The following is a 15,233-nucleotide window of genomic DNA, read 5'->3' as shown; positions in this document are numbered from 1 at the left end:
GTGTGTGTGTGTGTGTGTCGGGGGGTGGGGGAGAATGAGCCGCTCGCGTCCCTCCGCCTCCTCCGGCCGCTGCTGACGACTCCTCGGCCCAGCCTGCTGCGGGCCCAGCGCCGCGCCACCGGCCATGGTGCCCAACGAGGAGAACCAGCTCGTCCCCAAAGAGGTGGGGCCCGTGCGGCGGGGTCGCTCGGCGTGTGTGGGGGAAGGGGGAGGCTCCTGCCAGGGAAGCCTCGGGCGGGGACGTAAGTGAGGGGGAGGTGCGCGGTGCGTGGTGGGGGGTCGGGCCCGGTGTGGCGGGGAGGCCCTGCTCCCGGTCAGGCCCGGGGTGTGTGTGTGGTGGGGGGGCGGGCCCGGGGAGGGGGGGGGGGGAGGCCCCGCGCGGGGGGGGGCGGGGGGGGGGGGGTGCGTTGACCCCTCTTTTTGTGAGTAGCCGCAGGAAGGAAATCCCCGCCCAAGTGAGCCGGGAGTGCATGTGTGGGTCCCTATGAGGGGGACTGGAGTGTGGGGGTAGGGTTGGGGCTTTGCAGTGTAAGTGCAAGGCCCGTAAGGGCGGGGGAGGGTTGTGAAAGGCACCTGTCGGTGTCACTGCATGTGGCAAGTATCAGAGGGGTAGCCGTTGTAGCCTCAAAAACAATGAGGAGTCCGGTGGTACTTTAAAGACTAACAGATTTATTTGGGCATAAGCTTTCGTGGGTAAAAACCCACTTCTTCATTGTATGTGGGTTTATGTGGGAAGAAGAGGGCCCCAGTGTGTGTTGTTGTCTGCGAGAGCTTGGGGGGAGGCACTTGTAGCATGAATGTGGGGAGGCCCTGGTTTTTCTAAGGTTGAGGGGAGCGCCTATTCGTATGAGAGATCTGAGGGGGAGCTGCGTGTCTTGAGGTGTGTGTGAAGGAGGAAGAGGTGAAGCCTGAGTGGTGAGATCCCTTGTCTGACCCAGGGCTCACTTGTGGGAAGAGAGAGAGGTTAAAGGACGTCTGTGTGGTTCCAGGGAGCCTGCGGTGTTGGATGAGCAGGTGGGAGAAGCGCCATGCCTATGTGAAGTTATCTGGGGACCCTTAGCTGGGATGTAGGAAGAGAAATTGTCCATATGACACCTGGGAGGAGAGCAGGCCCCTGTCGGTGTTGTTTGAAGGAGCTGGGTTAGTGGGAGGGCACCAGGGAGGAATTCAGTCTGAGAGTTTTGAGGAGGGGAAAGCCCTTGGGGTGGAGATAGGAGGGAAGGCCTCTGTCTATGCGGTTTGGAGAGGTTAGGCCCATGTGTGGAGTTTGGGGATGGAAACTTCCCTGTGTGGTTCTTTGAAGGTGGTGGAAAAGGGCAGGAATGTTTGTGGTGGGCTGGGGGTGTAATAAGATAATTGATTTGGCAACTGATTGTGTTCCTGTTTGCAGGAAAAGGCTGCTCTCTCTCTCCAGCAATGGGGAGGGAGGGAGAAGGTCTGCCCCTTATCCCTAGTCTCTTACAAACAGCAAAGTGGAGGAGAACTGAGCCCCCCTGTCCTTTTGTGCTGATGCTTCTCATGTAAATCACATATGTCCAAAAATACTGCTCAGGATTGAGAGGGGGGGGGAGTATAGGTTTTAAGTGATGGACAAAGTGATCATAATGATCTGTTAAGGCAATTAATAATATACAAGGTTTTCAGCAAATTCTTTTGAGAACTGTGGGGATCTGACAGGATAGGCTCAGTTAATTTTTAAAATGATTTTACATTCCAATTAAATTGTTCTAACTCTTATTGTTACTTTGTCCTCCCACCCAAATTTGCTTATTTTCTCCATCTGTTCTGTCTTGTTATATATCTAGATTGTAAACTCTTTGGGGCAAGGCTTGTCTTCTTATTCCTGGTTTGTACAATGCTTGGCATTGTGCAACCGTGATTCCTGAGCACAATTATAGTACAAATAATCCTGAATTTTATAGAAATGTAAGCTATGAGAGAGTATGGGGGGCACTACTGTATAATTGAAGGAAATAAGGTAATGGAAAGCTGTACTTTGGAGGCAAATGTTTCTGAAACTTAAAAATAAAATATTTGGTTTAAAAACAAACAAAAACACCACCACAAGGCAGGAGGGAATATAGCCAGTATACGTGGATGAAAACTAGGAAATAAAGGAGACTGACAGAAAAAGCCTGTGGCACTTGTGGTGGGTAACTGGAATAGATAGGGATGATTAACAGAAGAATCTAGCTATGGCTGTTCCTTTTAGTTTTTTAGTTTTTATTCCTGTTTAGGTTTTTTTAGTCTGTGCGTGTGTATCACACACACACATCTACCTGTTGGGTTTAAAATGTATTCAGAATATGTATGTTTCAGATGTGTATTTTTAATTGTCTGCTCAATTTAAGATTTTTTTCCCTTTGGAATGAAAGAAGTAAAGGGAACAGATAGAGGAAGGTAACTGTTTTAAAAGAATTAATGATGTGATGTCCTGTAAAGTTGTCATGGATTTGGATATCTTAAAGAAAACTTCATGACATTTGTAAATGATGAATGTTGATAGTCCCCTTGTAAATTACAGATTTGGTTGTGATTCTTCTCAGATTCTCTTCTAAGTTACACCTCACTACTTTTTGCAAGTAAACACAGTGGAAAACCACTGACTGATGTGAACATTGACAATTTACTCTGTAATGAAGTAAACTGTTCTGTGATTTTTTTTTTTGTAAACTGAATTCAGTTTTCTTTATAATGCAAATATGAGACACACAAAATAGTTGTTTTGATGAGAGAGAGAGAAACAGATTGAGGGGGTGCCTTAAAACCCTTCAAGATCCCTACTTCTGTTACAAATAACACACACAATATTTGCATTTTCTGTTGTACTTTTCTAACTTTACAGTGTGCCCTTTGCTTGAATTAGGGTGCGTGGAAGATTAACAAATCTCTTACTGCAGCATTCATGAGCTACACCTGTTGGATTCAATAATAGTCTCATAAAGGGAACATTATTTTGAGAGAGGTGTGGGTGAACTGTGTCCTCCCGGGTCCCAGTTGAAACTCAGAAGATCTGTCCCTTTGGTCTCTTCAGTTTTCCTTGATTTTGCTGTGCGACTCCTGCATTATTGTACTTCCACAAGTAGAAGATGGTGTGAGCTTTTTTGGAGTTTCAGTTCTGCTGCTTATTAGGTGAAGAAGGAGTCACTGTTTTCTTACCACCTCCCAAAGGGCGGAGTGACACTTTTTTTTTTTTTTTTTTTTTTTTTTGCAGCACATGCTGCCTGCCTCTGGAAATTAGAGTGGGATTTGAACCAGGGTCTCTTGAAAGACGATACAGAACCATGTTGTTTTACTTAATACCGCTTTTGTTTGCTTGGGACAAAAATGGCAAGATGACATTTAAAATGTCAGTTTCCTTGACTAGTTGGCTGAAAGTGAGGATGTAAAAGTCCTAAATGGTATGGGTCACAGCTACAAGATTGGAGACCGCCTCTTTCCTCATGTGATACCATGGTAGTTGAGGTGGTCTGGGGTGTTTGAATTATAACTGATTCTTGCTTTAAGTGGTAAGCGGTTAATGGCAATGTATTTTCAGTTAAGGGTCCTCAATTCTGGAATGCCTTTTTTCCTTCTGGCTTGACAGAAACTAAGTTTGCCTCCCAAGGCACACTATACAATGGTTATTGGTTTTCAGAGGCTTTTGTGTAGGGAACATGGGTTTGGTGTTTGTATGTGTGGGAGAATTTAGTTCCTGTGGGCTCAGAGGGCTTTATTAATGTTAATCCTATCTGAATTTGACTATTTTATAAATCCTGTTTTACTTTTGTGTAGGGCCTCTGATAGGTACAACTGACTTATCTAAAATAAATGTGATTTAAGGTTTTGCTTTTATCTGCCTCTTCTTGCTTTACTATCTACTAGCTATTTGCAGTGCTGGTACTGGGCTTTGTGTTCAGGATCTCCTTTAGCTAAAAAGTATGCTAAGGAATTCTAACTACCCCAAAGCAGTGCTTATAGAAGCTGTGGTGTTTTTTAATTGAGCTTTTTATGTTCTTCCAAGTTCTAAATTATCTCCATGAGTTAATAGTTTGAGGACCAAATTTAGTTGTTGAACGGGCTGACTGTTAAACACTGTTTTGTTCCAGCTGTTAAGGGGTGAGTGATATAGTCTACATCCCAGGAGACTGGAAGCTACTTACTCTGTACACTGTATGAGTCAATGGTTATGTTCAAGTCTAGCTGCATATAGAAACACATGTTGCTGTGCTGCAAACAAGCTACTTATAGCTTTTAGATATTGATCACATAAAATTTAGTGAGGGTTCAGTGATATACCATTAACTTTGGGACTTCTTATAGAGCTGTAGTTGCCACATTGTGATCTATGGAGCAGTTTGCCCAGGGAGTTGTTTGGTTATATGATGTTGATTGCTTATTTTTCACCTGCTAAATTGCAATTAAAATGCATTATTACATCCTAATGTTTCTTTCCCACGTAAGCAATTTCTGTAGCTGCTACAGGGTGTCATTTAATTTACAGTTTGTGGAGGAGGAGGGAGAATATGTGGAAACTTAAACTTGAACTGTCCAAAGTACACTTGTCAGTATAAAGTGTATGTACTTTATACTTGCTGTCATTAAATCAATGGTGGGAGTGTGTGAGACTGTGCTGCTTTACAACCATCTGAAGTGAATCCTCTCAGTCCAAACCTGGATTAAATGCAATATTTCCATCTTGTAGATGAGCCTGTGCTTCAAGGTGGAACAGATATTGGTAGATAGATGACTCCTCTGCACTGCAAAGGGCATGTATGAGCTATTATAGCTCCCCCACTGTAGTGGCATTGGAGGCACTGTGACTGAACGTGTGGGACTTTCAATGTCCCTGTTGGTGGTGATTCTTTTGGGACAGTTGGAAGATTTCATGGCCACTTGAGGTGGACACTAGTTCAGCTCATAAAGCTGGCCACACTCTTAATTCAGTTGTTGGATTGAAATTGGAGATGGGGCAAGGGCTGGTAATGCAAATTGCTGGCAATGGCAATTGAGATATTGTGAAGGTGTAACAGCCTTCTGTTTTCTTGTTTCAGGAAAGCTGCTGATTTTATTCTTTTATAATTGTACTTTTAGTTATTTTAAAGGTTCCAGAATAGAGGATTTTGAAATTACTTGGAAATGGAAATAAATTCATGGAAGAGCTCTTTTTCTGGGTTCTTTCTATTAGGCTTGTCTGAACGTTGAATTGTTAGTTTCTACATAGCGAACACAATTTTTTCAGTTTTTTTTAAATGTTCATTTCTATTGTCCCTTGAGCAAACAAATGACATTCTTGGTGGGGAGGTCACCCTAATGTCTGATCTGTTCTTGAGAAAATTACCCATCTGGATAAATAGGATTTCTGTAACTATATATATGTTAAAACCAACAGTGCTTTATCAAGTTCAGTGTGCACATGAGATCATAAGCATTTTTGCAATATTTTTAAAGAGGAAATAATTAAAATTTAGTTAATGTTGCTTCTGTAAAATCTTACAATTTTATTCCCTCCTCCATTTCTGTTGTGTTCTAATCCAGAATGCTAATATATATAGGTGTGACAAAAAAGTAGTGAAACTTACTACCCCATTGTTAAAGTGGGTGATCTGATGTCCAGTTAAAAACAAAACAAGTTAGGCTGTTTTTGCTACTAGACACTGTTAGCTCCTTCATTATAACAGCTATAAGAGTTTTCCATGATAGTGATCTGAGCAATATTATGTTGCGTAGCCCAGTGGACTGGAGTGAGACTCTAGACCTGCCACTGGCCTGTTGGGTGACCTTTGGTAAGTCACTTCCTCTGTTTCCCTAACTGTAAAATGGACATAATGATACTGATCTCCTTTGTTAAAGTGTTTTGAGACCTATTGAGGAAAAGTGCAACATAAGAGCTAGATAATTATTTATTTGCCACTTAACTAGGCCTCTCCACAGTACCAATTTTACACTATTAATTTTCTTTACATGGTGTATATTGGGTGTCACAATTCCTAGCAAGTGCCCCTTTGTGGCCACCTGCTAGGATTGATGTGAGGGAAATCCAAACCTCTGTCCTATGGATTCCCAAGGGTGTTTTAAGATGGTGGAGCCTAAATGGGGTCAAGCCATTGCCCCAATCTCAGCATCCTTAGGCACACACTCAGGGCTCAGATCCCTTGTCTGGCACCCACTTTCCAAGTGTTGGAAACTGCTGTGCATTTGTCTAGCCCCTCTGGGTGCAAGCACTGCCCCTTCAGACTCCCCAGGTCTTAAACACACCTCTCTCCTGGAATTCTGCCCCACAAGATGTGAAACTTTCGGTTTACAGTTTAACTACCTCTGAGATGTGAAGCAGTTGACAAGACGCACGTTTTGTTCAGACCATCACCTTTATGCTCTTTAGTTAACAGATTCTGTACAGGAGAGTACAAATCATACTAAACAATAGAACATCGTAAACACAATGTCTCTCAGTAGCTCACCCTTCCTTTAGGAGTCCTTTGGTGGGGGGATCTATATTTGTTCTGTCAGAAAGGTGGCGTCCCTGCCTCCTTGCCTACCCTGCTCCTGCAACAGCCTCACTCATCTTAGTCTGGTGCAAAATGGTTCTCCTGCCACTTTCCCTATGAGTCCATTTATAGACTCCTGCTGAGGTCTCCTTCTTCTTTTGTTCTGCCTTTTGGTAATTTTCCATTACATCTAAGCCCACCTACCTTCAGGCAAGAGGAGAAAGTGTTTTCTCCCATGCAGAGCAAACATTTTGTCCCAAGGTGTTTTACTCTGAATATATGATAATTGAGTCTGATTGCTCAGCACTGACAGAGACATGACACAATCTGGCTAGCTCACGGGGGATTCGTATACATATAGGCTTTCCATGCACAGTAATTTCATGATATAGTTTTATAAAATCATCCAAAATTCAGAAGTGGTACAGAAAAAACCACCAATACATCACATTTCTCCCCCTTTTAAAAAAAATAGAGTAGGGATATATAATATGTACCCTAGCTATGTTCTGGAATCCCACTTCTAGGCAGAGCATCTGCTTTACTACATATTAACTTGAACTTCATAGATTGTTAGTAAACAATTCCAATTATCATATCAAAATACAGTTTAATGATATTATAGGTAAGTTACCACGTTTACCTCCCTTAAAGGAGGGGTTAGATGTGTCTTCTTCCCCAGTCTCCCTCAGGTTTAGTTACATTTCAGCAGACCACCCTGAAACCATAGAGTAAGGGGTACCATTCCCCATCCTTAACAGTTACACTCCCCCCAGAAGTTGCTTCACATCCACTTGAGGCTTTTCCTACTCTCTGCCATGTATCATGAATTTGGCAGCACTCTTAACTACCCACTGTCTCCCTCATTCCAGGGGAGCTCTGACACACATCACCTTTGGCTGTGCCTCATGTTCTCTTTCCCTGCAGAGTCTTGAATCCTAGCACCTGTTAGCTGCGTCTCTGTTTCCTTACTCACAGTGAAGTTCTGGCCCCCCGCATCTCCTCACTGTACTGGTGTCCTCGCTGTACTGGTGTCTCACCACTCCCAGTAGCGTTCTTGGTTACTCAGCACTGACTCATTTTCCCCACTGATGGTAGGCAGTAATCTTGCCCCCTCAACCTTGGCAGCCTGGGACTGCCTGATGGTCTGTGAAGATGTAAAGGACCCTGAGCCAGGGAGGAAAAGGAATTCTGCTTACCTTGACTTACTATGTGGGGAACAAAAGGCCATCCCAGCAGAGTGTGTGTGTCGGGGGGGCGTTAATACTCTTCCCTTAGAGAAGCTGAGGTTAGGCCACTGGAGTCCCTGGGCCCTGAACTCCAAGATGGTGGGGCAGAAAAAGGAATTTGGCTGTGTGGGAATGATTGAAGAATTTCCCTTGCTTGACTCCTCTGCTGTTTAAAAGCAGTCAGAGATGCCTCACAGGGAAGCAGCCCTACCCTATTTCTCCCTTTTTGCTCTGAAGAATTGGTGCTTGTAATATTTCCAGGATGTGTGGGGAAGCTCAACCCATTATGGGGGCAGCCAGTCTCCTGAAGGAGAAAGGTAAACCATACATATTTCCTAGAAACTGCAGTGGGAGGATCAGGTCTCAGGTTTACCCCCAAAACCTTTGGGTGTAAGAAGGAGCATGTGAGAGCTCAGCCCCATAGTTTCCAAAGCTGTTCCACTTCGGATAAATAATGAGTGATTGGAGTAAGGAGACTGGACCCACCTCCCATGTAAGTGTTCTAACCACCAGGCTATACACGCATTTTCAGTCTGTCTCTCAGGCCCAATGACTATTTATGTGTACAAAGTGGAAATGTTTATAAAAGAAATCATTTAAATAGATCTATACCCTCTTACCCCAAAAGCTTGTTCTGCTGATAGAATTTATTTGCATTATTAACATAGGGTCAAATCTCTTTCTCAAATAGTCCTTCCTTTGGCCTTAAGGAGATTTGTTTTTTGTAAAGACTACTTATCTGAGCAAGGGATAGCACAATTAAGACCTTTGTTTCTTCAAGGCTCGACACTAATCTTTTTTTCAATAATTTAGAATCAGCATGCTACTGGCTTTAGAAAACTTAAGTATAGATACAGACTCCAGGCCCCTTTTACATTCTGAAATAGATCACTATTCTATAGAAAATTAAATCTAAGGTTGCTGTGTCATCAAAAGTTAGATGTTTGTGTCATCCTGTTCATATTTGTTATCAGTTGTTAAAATGTCCCAAATTCTAAGAAACCAGCTTGAAATTCCTGGTGCAGATGTGTCTCCAGGCTTAATCAAATGCATAATGTTTATCAACAAGTGAATTACTAATTTAACGTTTTTTTAAACAAAGAGCTTAAAAAAAAAGTGGTCTTTTTGTCGCTCTTCTGAGAATTTTCTTATTGAACGTATCTGAATGTGTGGCTTAAAATTAAAATATTGCAGGTGTAACAAAATGAGTGACTTTTCAACTGTCAACTACAGTAACAGATTGGAGAAAAAATATTTTATTTACTTTTTGTGTATTTTAACTACATTTAATATATAGCTACTGCTATCCCATTAGAATAGGTGGTCTTGCACAGCAACAGGAGAAAAAATAATTTTTAAACATAGGAAGAATTATGGTAAAAAAAAATTTAAAAAAAATTGGTAGGGGTCTACCTGAAACTACATTAAAATTATTTATCTGACTAAGAGTAACATTTTCAAAACACTTAAGTGAGTTAGGCATTTAAGTCACTTTGAAAAAGTGCTACAATTTACTTAAGTGCTTTGGAAACTTTTGCCCATGATCTCAGAATGACGGGCCTGTTAAAAAACTTAGGATTGGTAGATGTGCAATAGTTCATCCTAGTTAGGGGTTCCTTTGATTAATTGTAATTGCACATCCTGAACATCCAAACACCACCTCTGTGTCACTGCTTGAGTCACCGCTTGTCAACAGAAGCCCTCTGCTGAGGGAGAAGGTTTATGCTGTATGCATGTGCACATTTAGCATTTATTTATTTTTGTGTCACTTAGAAATGTGTTTCAAAGCAGCAGTTTTGTTAAATAGCATGATAGGTTAAAAACAAAAACTGGGGGGATTCTGTACTAGCTAAAAGTGGCTAGATAGCTAGAAGTGGTTTGGGTTTTGTGTGTATGTGTTTTTTTTGTTGCAATGAGATTCTTTTTTTTTTTTTTTTTAGAGAACAGTGACAAAGCTAAATCTAGTTAAAATGAAAGATGAAATAGCAACTGCATTATCAAAAAATATTTTAAAAATTTCCTGGTCTATAATCCAGAACTATTTTAGTAATACTTTGATAGTCTACAGAGTATTTCCCCATAAATGTTCTTTCTTAAAAATATCATTTGTGCAGGATTGGGTACCAGGATTTAAGGGTATTTTGCCTTCTAAGGGTTGTAGTAGCAGGAGCACAAGCCACATCTTCTGCGGTGATTGTGCACTATCCCTAAGCTTAACTGCTGCTGTTTGAACATTCCAGTTAGTACCTTCTTGACTGCTGTCATCAGTGAACCTCCATGTAGGAACAGCACAACTGCAGCTGGCTACTCTAGCTTGTTTTAACCTATGCTGGCAGGGCAGGATAATCTTTTATTTGTAGCTTTCCCTGCCTGTCTGTTTTCTTTTTTGTGGCTGCTAGAGCAGAAACACTGATGAATTGCCAGCCTCCATGGACCTTGGAGAAAATCTGGTTCCATGGTCAGTCTTCACGTATTTGTATTTTTCGGTCAGTGATTCAACACACTCTTGCTTCATCATCTGTCTCAGGGCCGCTATTCCTATTAATTTCCAAGTTTCTTGATTTGCATAGTTTTCATGCTTTCTTCCCCCCAACCCCAAATGTCTGTTTCCTGACTCTTCAGGAGGAAGAGAGACTACTCAGCTTTGAGCAATGTCAGCATGGCAGAAAGATGATAATGGATGAGCATGTTCACTGCATCTGTAGCTGGAAGATGGGCACACGGTGTGAGGGTGATATCTTATGTGTAGGCAACACCATAAGTGCAGTTAGATCAGGGAAATGTTTCAATTTCCATGTTGAGGCAAGCTAAGTCTCTTACATTTTAGTACGGCCTCATGCCAAATGAGTAATCTGTGAATTATAAGGCTGAGTCACCTTTGATCATTGAATGCTAGGGCACTCTGGTGCTGCCCACATTGGCACAGACCCAGCTTCCCTCTAGGCCAGTGGGGTACCTTCATCACTGAAGTATTTTTGGTTGTATCCTTCCAGTGCCCCTTTTGACTTCAGCTGAGCTGATGAGGCATTGTTTCTTTGTAAGAAGCATCGAGGGTGAGCCTGCTGCTGGCAAAGTAATCACATCAGTCTCACCACTCTACATTCAGGACAATGAGACTGATCTTGGGAGACTTTGTGGTAGTGTATATGTTCACAGACCTTGCCATGTCCATCTTAGTCATCTCAGAGGCTGCAGTGTTGTCTTTGCTTCAGGCCCTGTTTTGAAACCTACTGGTGCTGTCTATACAGTTGGAGTGTTTTGCCCCAAGATCAAAGCCTGTGCTCTGGCACTTTGCTTGGTTGGCCTTTGAGGCCAAATGTGGTACTATGGCTTTCAGATGGTACCCATTTGTGAATGTACCAGGGCCAAAATCAGAAGACCTCTAGGTCAGGAATCTTCATTCAGTATAGTTTCTGTGCACTTGAACTCTGTTTTTCTGTTGTCTAGCAATGGTGTGGCAAACACCTTACATAACTGCCTCTGCCTTTAACGTGGTCAAGAAAGCATACCCTTCTGAGGATGGCTGTCTGTCTCGCACCTCCAATATGGTGATCAAGGCAGTGATAACAAAAGGAAAGTCTGGGCAAACAGTCTTTTGTTCCAGAACCACAAAGTATTTATGCCATGATTTATTTGGATTAAGGGTACTATTTTGCAGCAGCAGCCTTTCCGTTTGTGGAGTAATAGGTTTTCATGGATGAAGAATCACTCAAACTCTTCTTTTGAGACCCTTTCCAAGGATAAATACTAAAAAAAAAGTGCATGATGATGTGGACATGTTGTGCAAACAGGTCCCTTTATTTGTCCCACCCAAAAATACCTTGCTTGAGTGTTAAAATAAAAAACTAATTTCAACTGGGTTCATTTGACATCTTTCAACTAGTCATGAAATAAAGACACAAGTCTCTGCAACCTCTTGTCATCAGATTCATGGGGGGACCTTGATGCTTTCAAAATCTGGATTAAAAAGGCCCACATGAATATTAATAGAGTCCTGACAAAACTTACAAAAATGCCTTTTTAGCCAGATCATATTGCTGGTGGAAATTACCAGCTCATAAAGAGTGACAGAAGTTTAAGCTCCCCTGTGACTGATCCACCTAATACTACCCTGTTTCCCCGAAAATAAGACAGTGTCTTATATTAATTTTTGCTCCCAAAGATGCGCTAGGTCTTATTTTCAGGGGATGTCTTATTTTTCAGAAATGAAAAATGCCTTATTATCGGTGGATGCCTTATTATCGGGGAGGTCTTATTATCGGGGGGATGCCTTATATTACAACGAGAGGCAAAACTGTAAGTAGGCCTTATTTTCGGAGGATGTCTTATTTTCGGGGAAACAGGGTAAGTTTGACAAGGATAAGGTGGTGCTATGGTCTCATATCTGAGATTCTTATCCAGTACAGTGACAGTTCTACTTAATAAGCCTGCTATCTATGTTCTCACCTGGGTATGCATGTGGGTGTGGAAAGGCCTTGCTCTGGCTTAAGAGGTCTTTGAAATGTTAGTTGGAGGAGACTAGAACTCTTGAAGTCTATCCATATCTTTGTTTCATTTGAAGACAATTTGCTGTGTAGGGTAATCACTAAAGGAGCCATGTTTAAGTGAGCCGCTTCTGATGAGTGGTGTTGGCGGCTCACTCCTCTGCTATTACTCTTGCCTGTAAGGGCCATAAAACCTTAAGGGCTTAGATATTGCCACCTGTTTTCTGCTAAATTGCTCAGACCAGAAATGAGAATTCTGCAAGATATCTTAAGAGAAACAGAATAACAATTTAAGTAATTTCTTGTTGCATGATTTGGCAATGACTACTGTTCTTACTGGTCTGCTTTGAAAATAATAGCTTTGGATTTCCTTCATTGTGGATAAACAGTTTCACTTTTTCCCACTTCTGGTGCTTATGTACTAGCATGTGGCTGAAGTGTTTTGTGTTGCAAATATGTGGGAATGTTTACATTACATTTTTTATTTCCTTTTTTCTTTAAGTAGACTTACTAGGTTTTGGAAAACATTTAAAATATTTAATATGACCTAGGGGCTCAATTCTGCATACTCACATATGCAAAATTGCTGTTAACTTCACTTGGGGGGGTTGTTTAAGATTCTGATTACAGTATTGAACAATGAATCACTGAAATTTCCCTTCAAAATTACTTGGAAAAGTAGTTGGGAAAGACTTTTGTTGCATTACAGAGTAAACATGAAATAATTTTTACAAAATGATATATGCTGTACTGAGGATTAGAACATTAAGAGAAATTTTAGATAAAACAAATTGTAAGACCTGTTCGTTATACTCTAAAAGAGCATTCTTCAAGTTATATTTGAAAGTGCCTTTTTTCATACAGTAAAAACTGTGGATTAGAAACTTTCATTTTGTAGCTTTATCAGTTGATCCTTTTAAGCTAGTTTTGGCATTACTTTGTAATCTGGTCTCCAAATATGCTGCTGTTCACCTACATATTGCTCTTCTCCCCGTTACCAAACTTGTCCAGTGACGGCATGAATACACCCTCTTTGTTTATATTTACTTTTAGAAATCAGAGGTCATCAAGTCCAGTCCCCTGCACTGAGGTGGGACCACATTGGTATTTGTCCAGCCTGTTCTTAAAAACCTCCAACAATTTTGCTGAATGAATTTAGTGCCCTAAAAACTTCTATTTTATTTTAATTTATTTTATTTTATTGAGACTATTAAAGAGCTTCAATACTTGTTGTTTTAATTTTATTTTAATTATGGAGTATTTTGTAGAAGATAAGTACACAGTACGTTAAAGGTGTCTGGTTTAACTCTGTTTAAACTTTGGCTTCAAAAAAGAAAAAAAAAAATGTATTCCACTCAGGTGAGCGCGCAAAGCGCACCAAAGCTGTAGATATTTGCCCTGCAATACCTGTAGGAGTGACGCTCATGCCATTTGCCTCATAGCCCCTCCGCTGGCTAGCTAAGGGCAGCAACATCCTGCCTGCCTCAGTTCCTTCTCATTGCCTGCTGCTACAGTTGCAGCACTCTTAATAGTGTTTCTTCACACTGCTTCTTTTTTCTGTCCTTGAGAACTTCTTGTAAATAGTTTAGTTAGTTGTTTAGTAGTAGTATCTTAGGTTGGTTAGGTTATTTAGTTGTAGTTTCCTGGTGGAATTCCTTCACCAGGATTTAAACATTGCACCACAAACATATACGATGGGCAATTGTGAATAATGATACCCACACATGTTTGTGCCTGTGAGAGGGGCATATTAAGGACAGGTGCTCCTTCTGTAAGAAAAGGATACTGCTGGCAAGGGATTTGAGACTCAAGCAGCACCGATGGAGCAAGCTATAAGGCCTATATCGTCACCAAAGACGCTACAAGTTCCTCAGCCACCATTGAAGCCACAGCATGCTGATGTTCCTTGGCAGGACTCATTGCCTGCCTTTAACAGGCTGGGAGATCATTTCCCTTCCTTGAATCCCACCAAGAAAAAGGGCCCATAAATTGGACCATAGCCACTCCAGATCTTGAAGAGCGCTGTCATCTTCCATGTTAATCTCTGCTGACCGGCACTGTGGCTCCTTGGGTACTTGTGAGAGAGCTGGGCCATTGACCCATTCCCTAGTACCAAGACAATATCGTAAGGCTGTACCGTCGACTCCAACACCATGCATGAATCTGTTACCAGTGACTTCGGTACCAATGATGACCACGTCCCCAGCCTACTGGGCAATGTCAGACCTATTATCCCTCTCAATCCCAGATTCTCCAATCACACAGGAAAACTTAACAGTCATGACTTCATCAGTAGTTATGGCACTGACACCGTCCTCGGTATTGCTCTTGAGCCTGGCTACCCTAATGAGACTAGTGCCAGAACTGGTGGTGACCTCAGAACTGGGATCTCTTTCAGGGTTGGTACTGAGTGAGAACGTGTTACCCTGGGCAATCCTTAGTGCATCAACTTCTCTACCAGCCTTGAGCCGATGCAGTCAACATATTGGATATCAGATGAGGCTGGACTGTGGTTGGCTCTGCCAGAAATTACCCCCTTCCATTGCTTCTGGATGACTTTGGGGGCTCATCTGGGTCGAGTTTGAGATCTTCATTCACTTTCCTTTCATCCCCTAGATGCTGGTCTACAGTTTGATCCGGATATATGTCTGTTACCAATCCTGGTACTGATCACACAGTAGATATAGGGGCTCTCGGCCCACTACTTATTGGCCACTGATGCCATAGGACGCTCCCCATTCCTTTAGGTCCCGATCTTCAACCTACTCTAGGGTATCCATGCTGCATAGTCAGCTGGAGGATGCTACCTCTGAGCAGGTACAGCCTGACATAATTGGACAGGGTACAGTACTGAACCAAGAGCAGCCAGCTACTCTCCATCCTCCTTGTCACTGGATGATGCCATGGCACCAGACGTTTTCTTTCCGTTGCCGGGGGATTTCTGGGCACATCAAGACCTTCTTAGAAAGTTGACCTCAGTGTTGGGTATCCAGGCTGAATTTGTTCAGGAAAACATGCACAAATTAGTGGGCATTCTCCAGTCCTCATGCTGG

At 42.1% G+C, this 15,233-nt stretch overlaps 1 protein-coding gene across 3 annotated transcripts in view; it reads left to right on the top strand.

Annotated features, from left to right (window-relative positions):
* Positions 1–17: 17 nt before the first annotated feature.
* USP47 (ubiquitin specific peptidase 47) overlaps positions 18–15,233 on the top strand; it is a 105,208-nt gene continuing 89,992 nt past the window's right edge. For all 3 annotated transcript variants that reach the window (XM_034769989.1, XM_034769990.1, XM_034769991.1), the window contains exon 1: positions 18–163. In XM_034769989.1, the coding sequence (XP_034625880.1) occupies positions 125–163 (39 nt within the window). In that variant the 5' untranslated portion in view covers positions 18–124. The remainder of the gene's footprint in view (positions 164–15,233) is intronic.

This window comes from Trachemys scripta, chromosome 4, assembly GCF_013100865.1.
Source record: "Trachemys scripta elegans isolate TJP31775 chromosome 4, CAS_Tse_1.0, whole genome shotgun sequence".
Classification (NCBI taxonomy): Eukaryota; Metazoa; Chordata; order Testudines; family Emydidae; genus Trachemys; species Trachemys scripta.
Note: the sequence above shows the minus strand (reverse complement) of the source record. Positions and strands in the feature narration are given on the sequence as shown.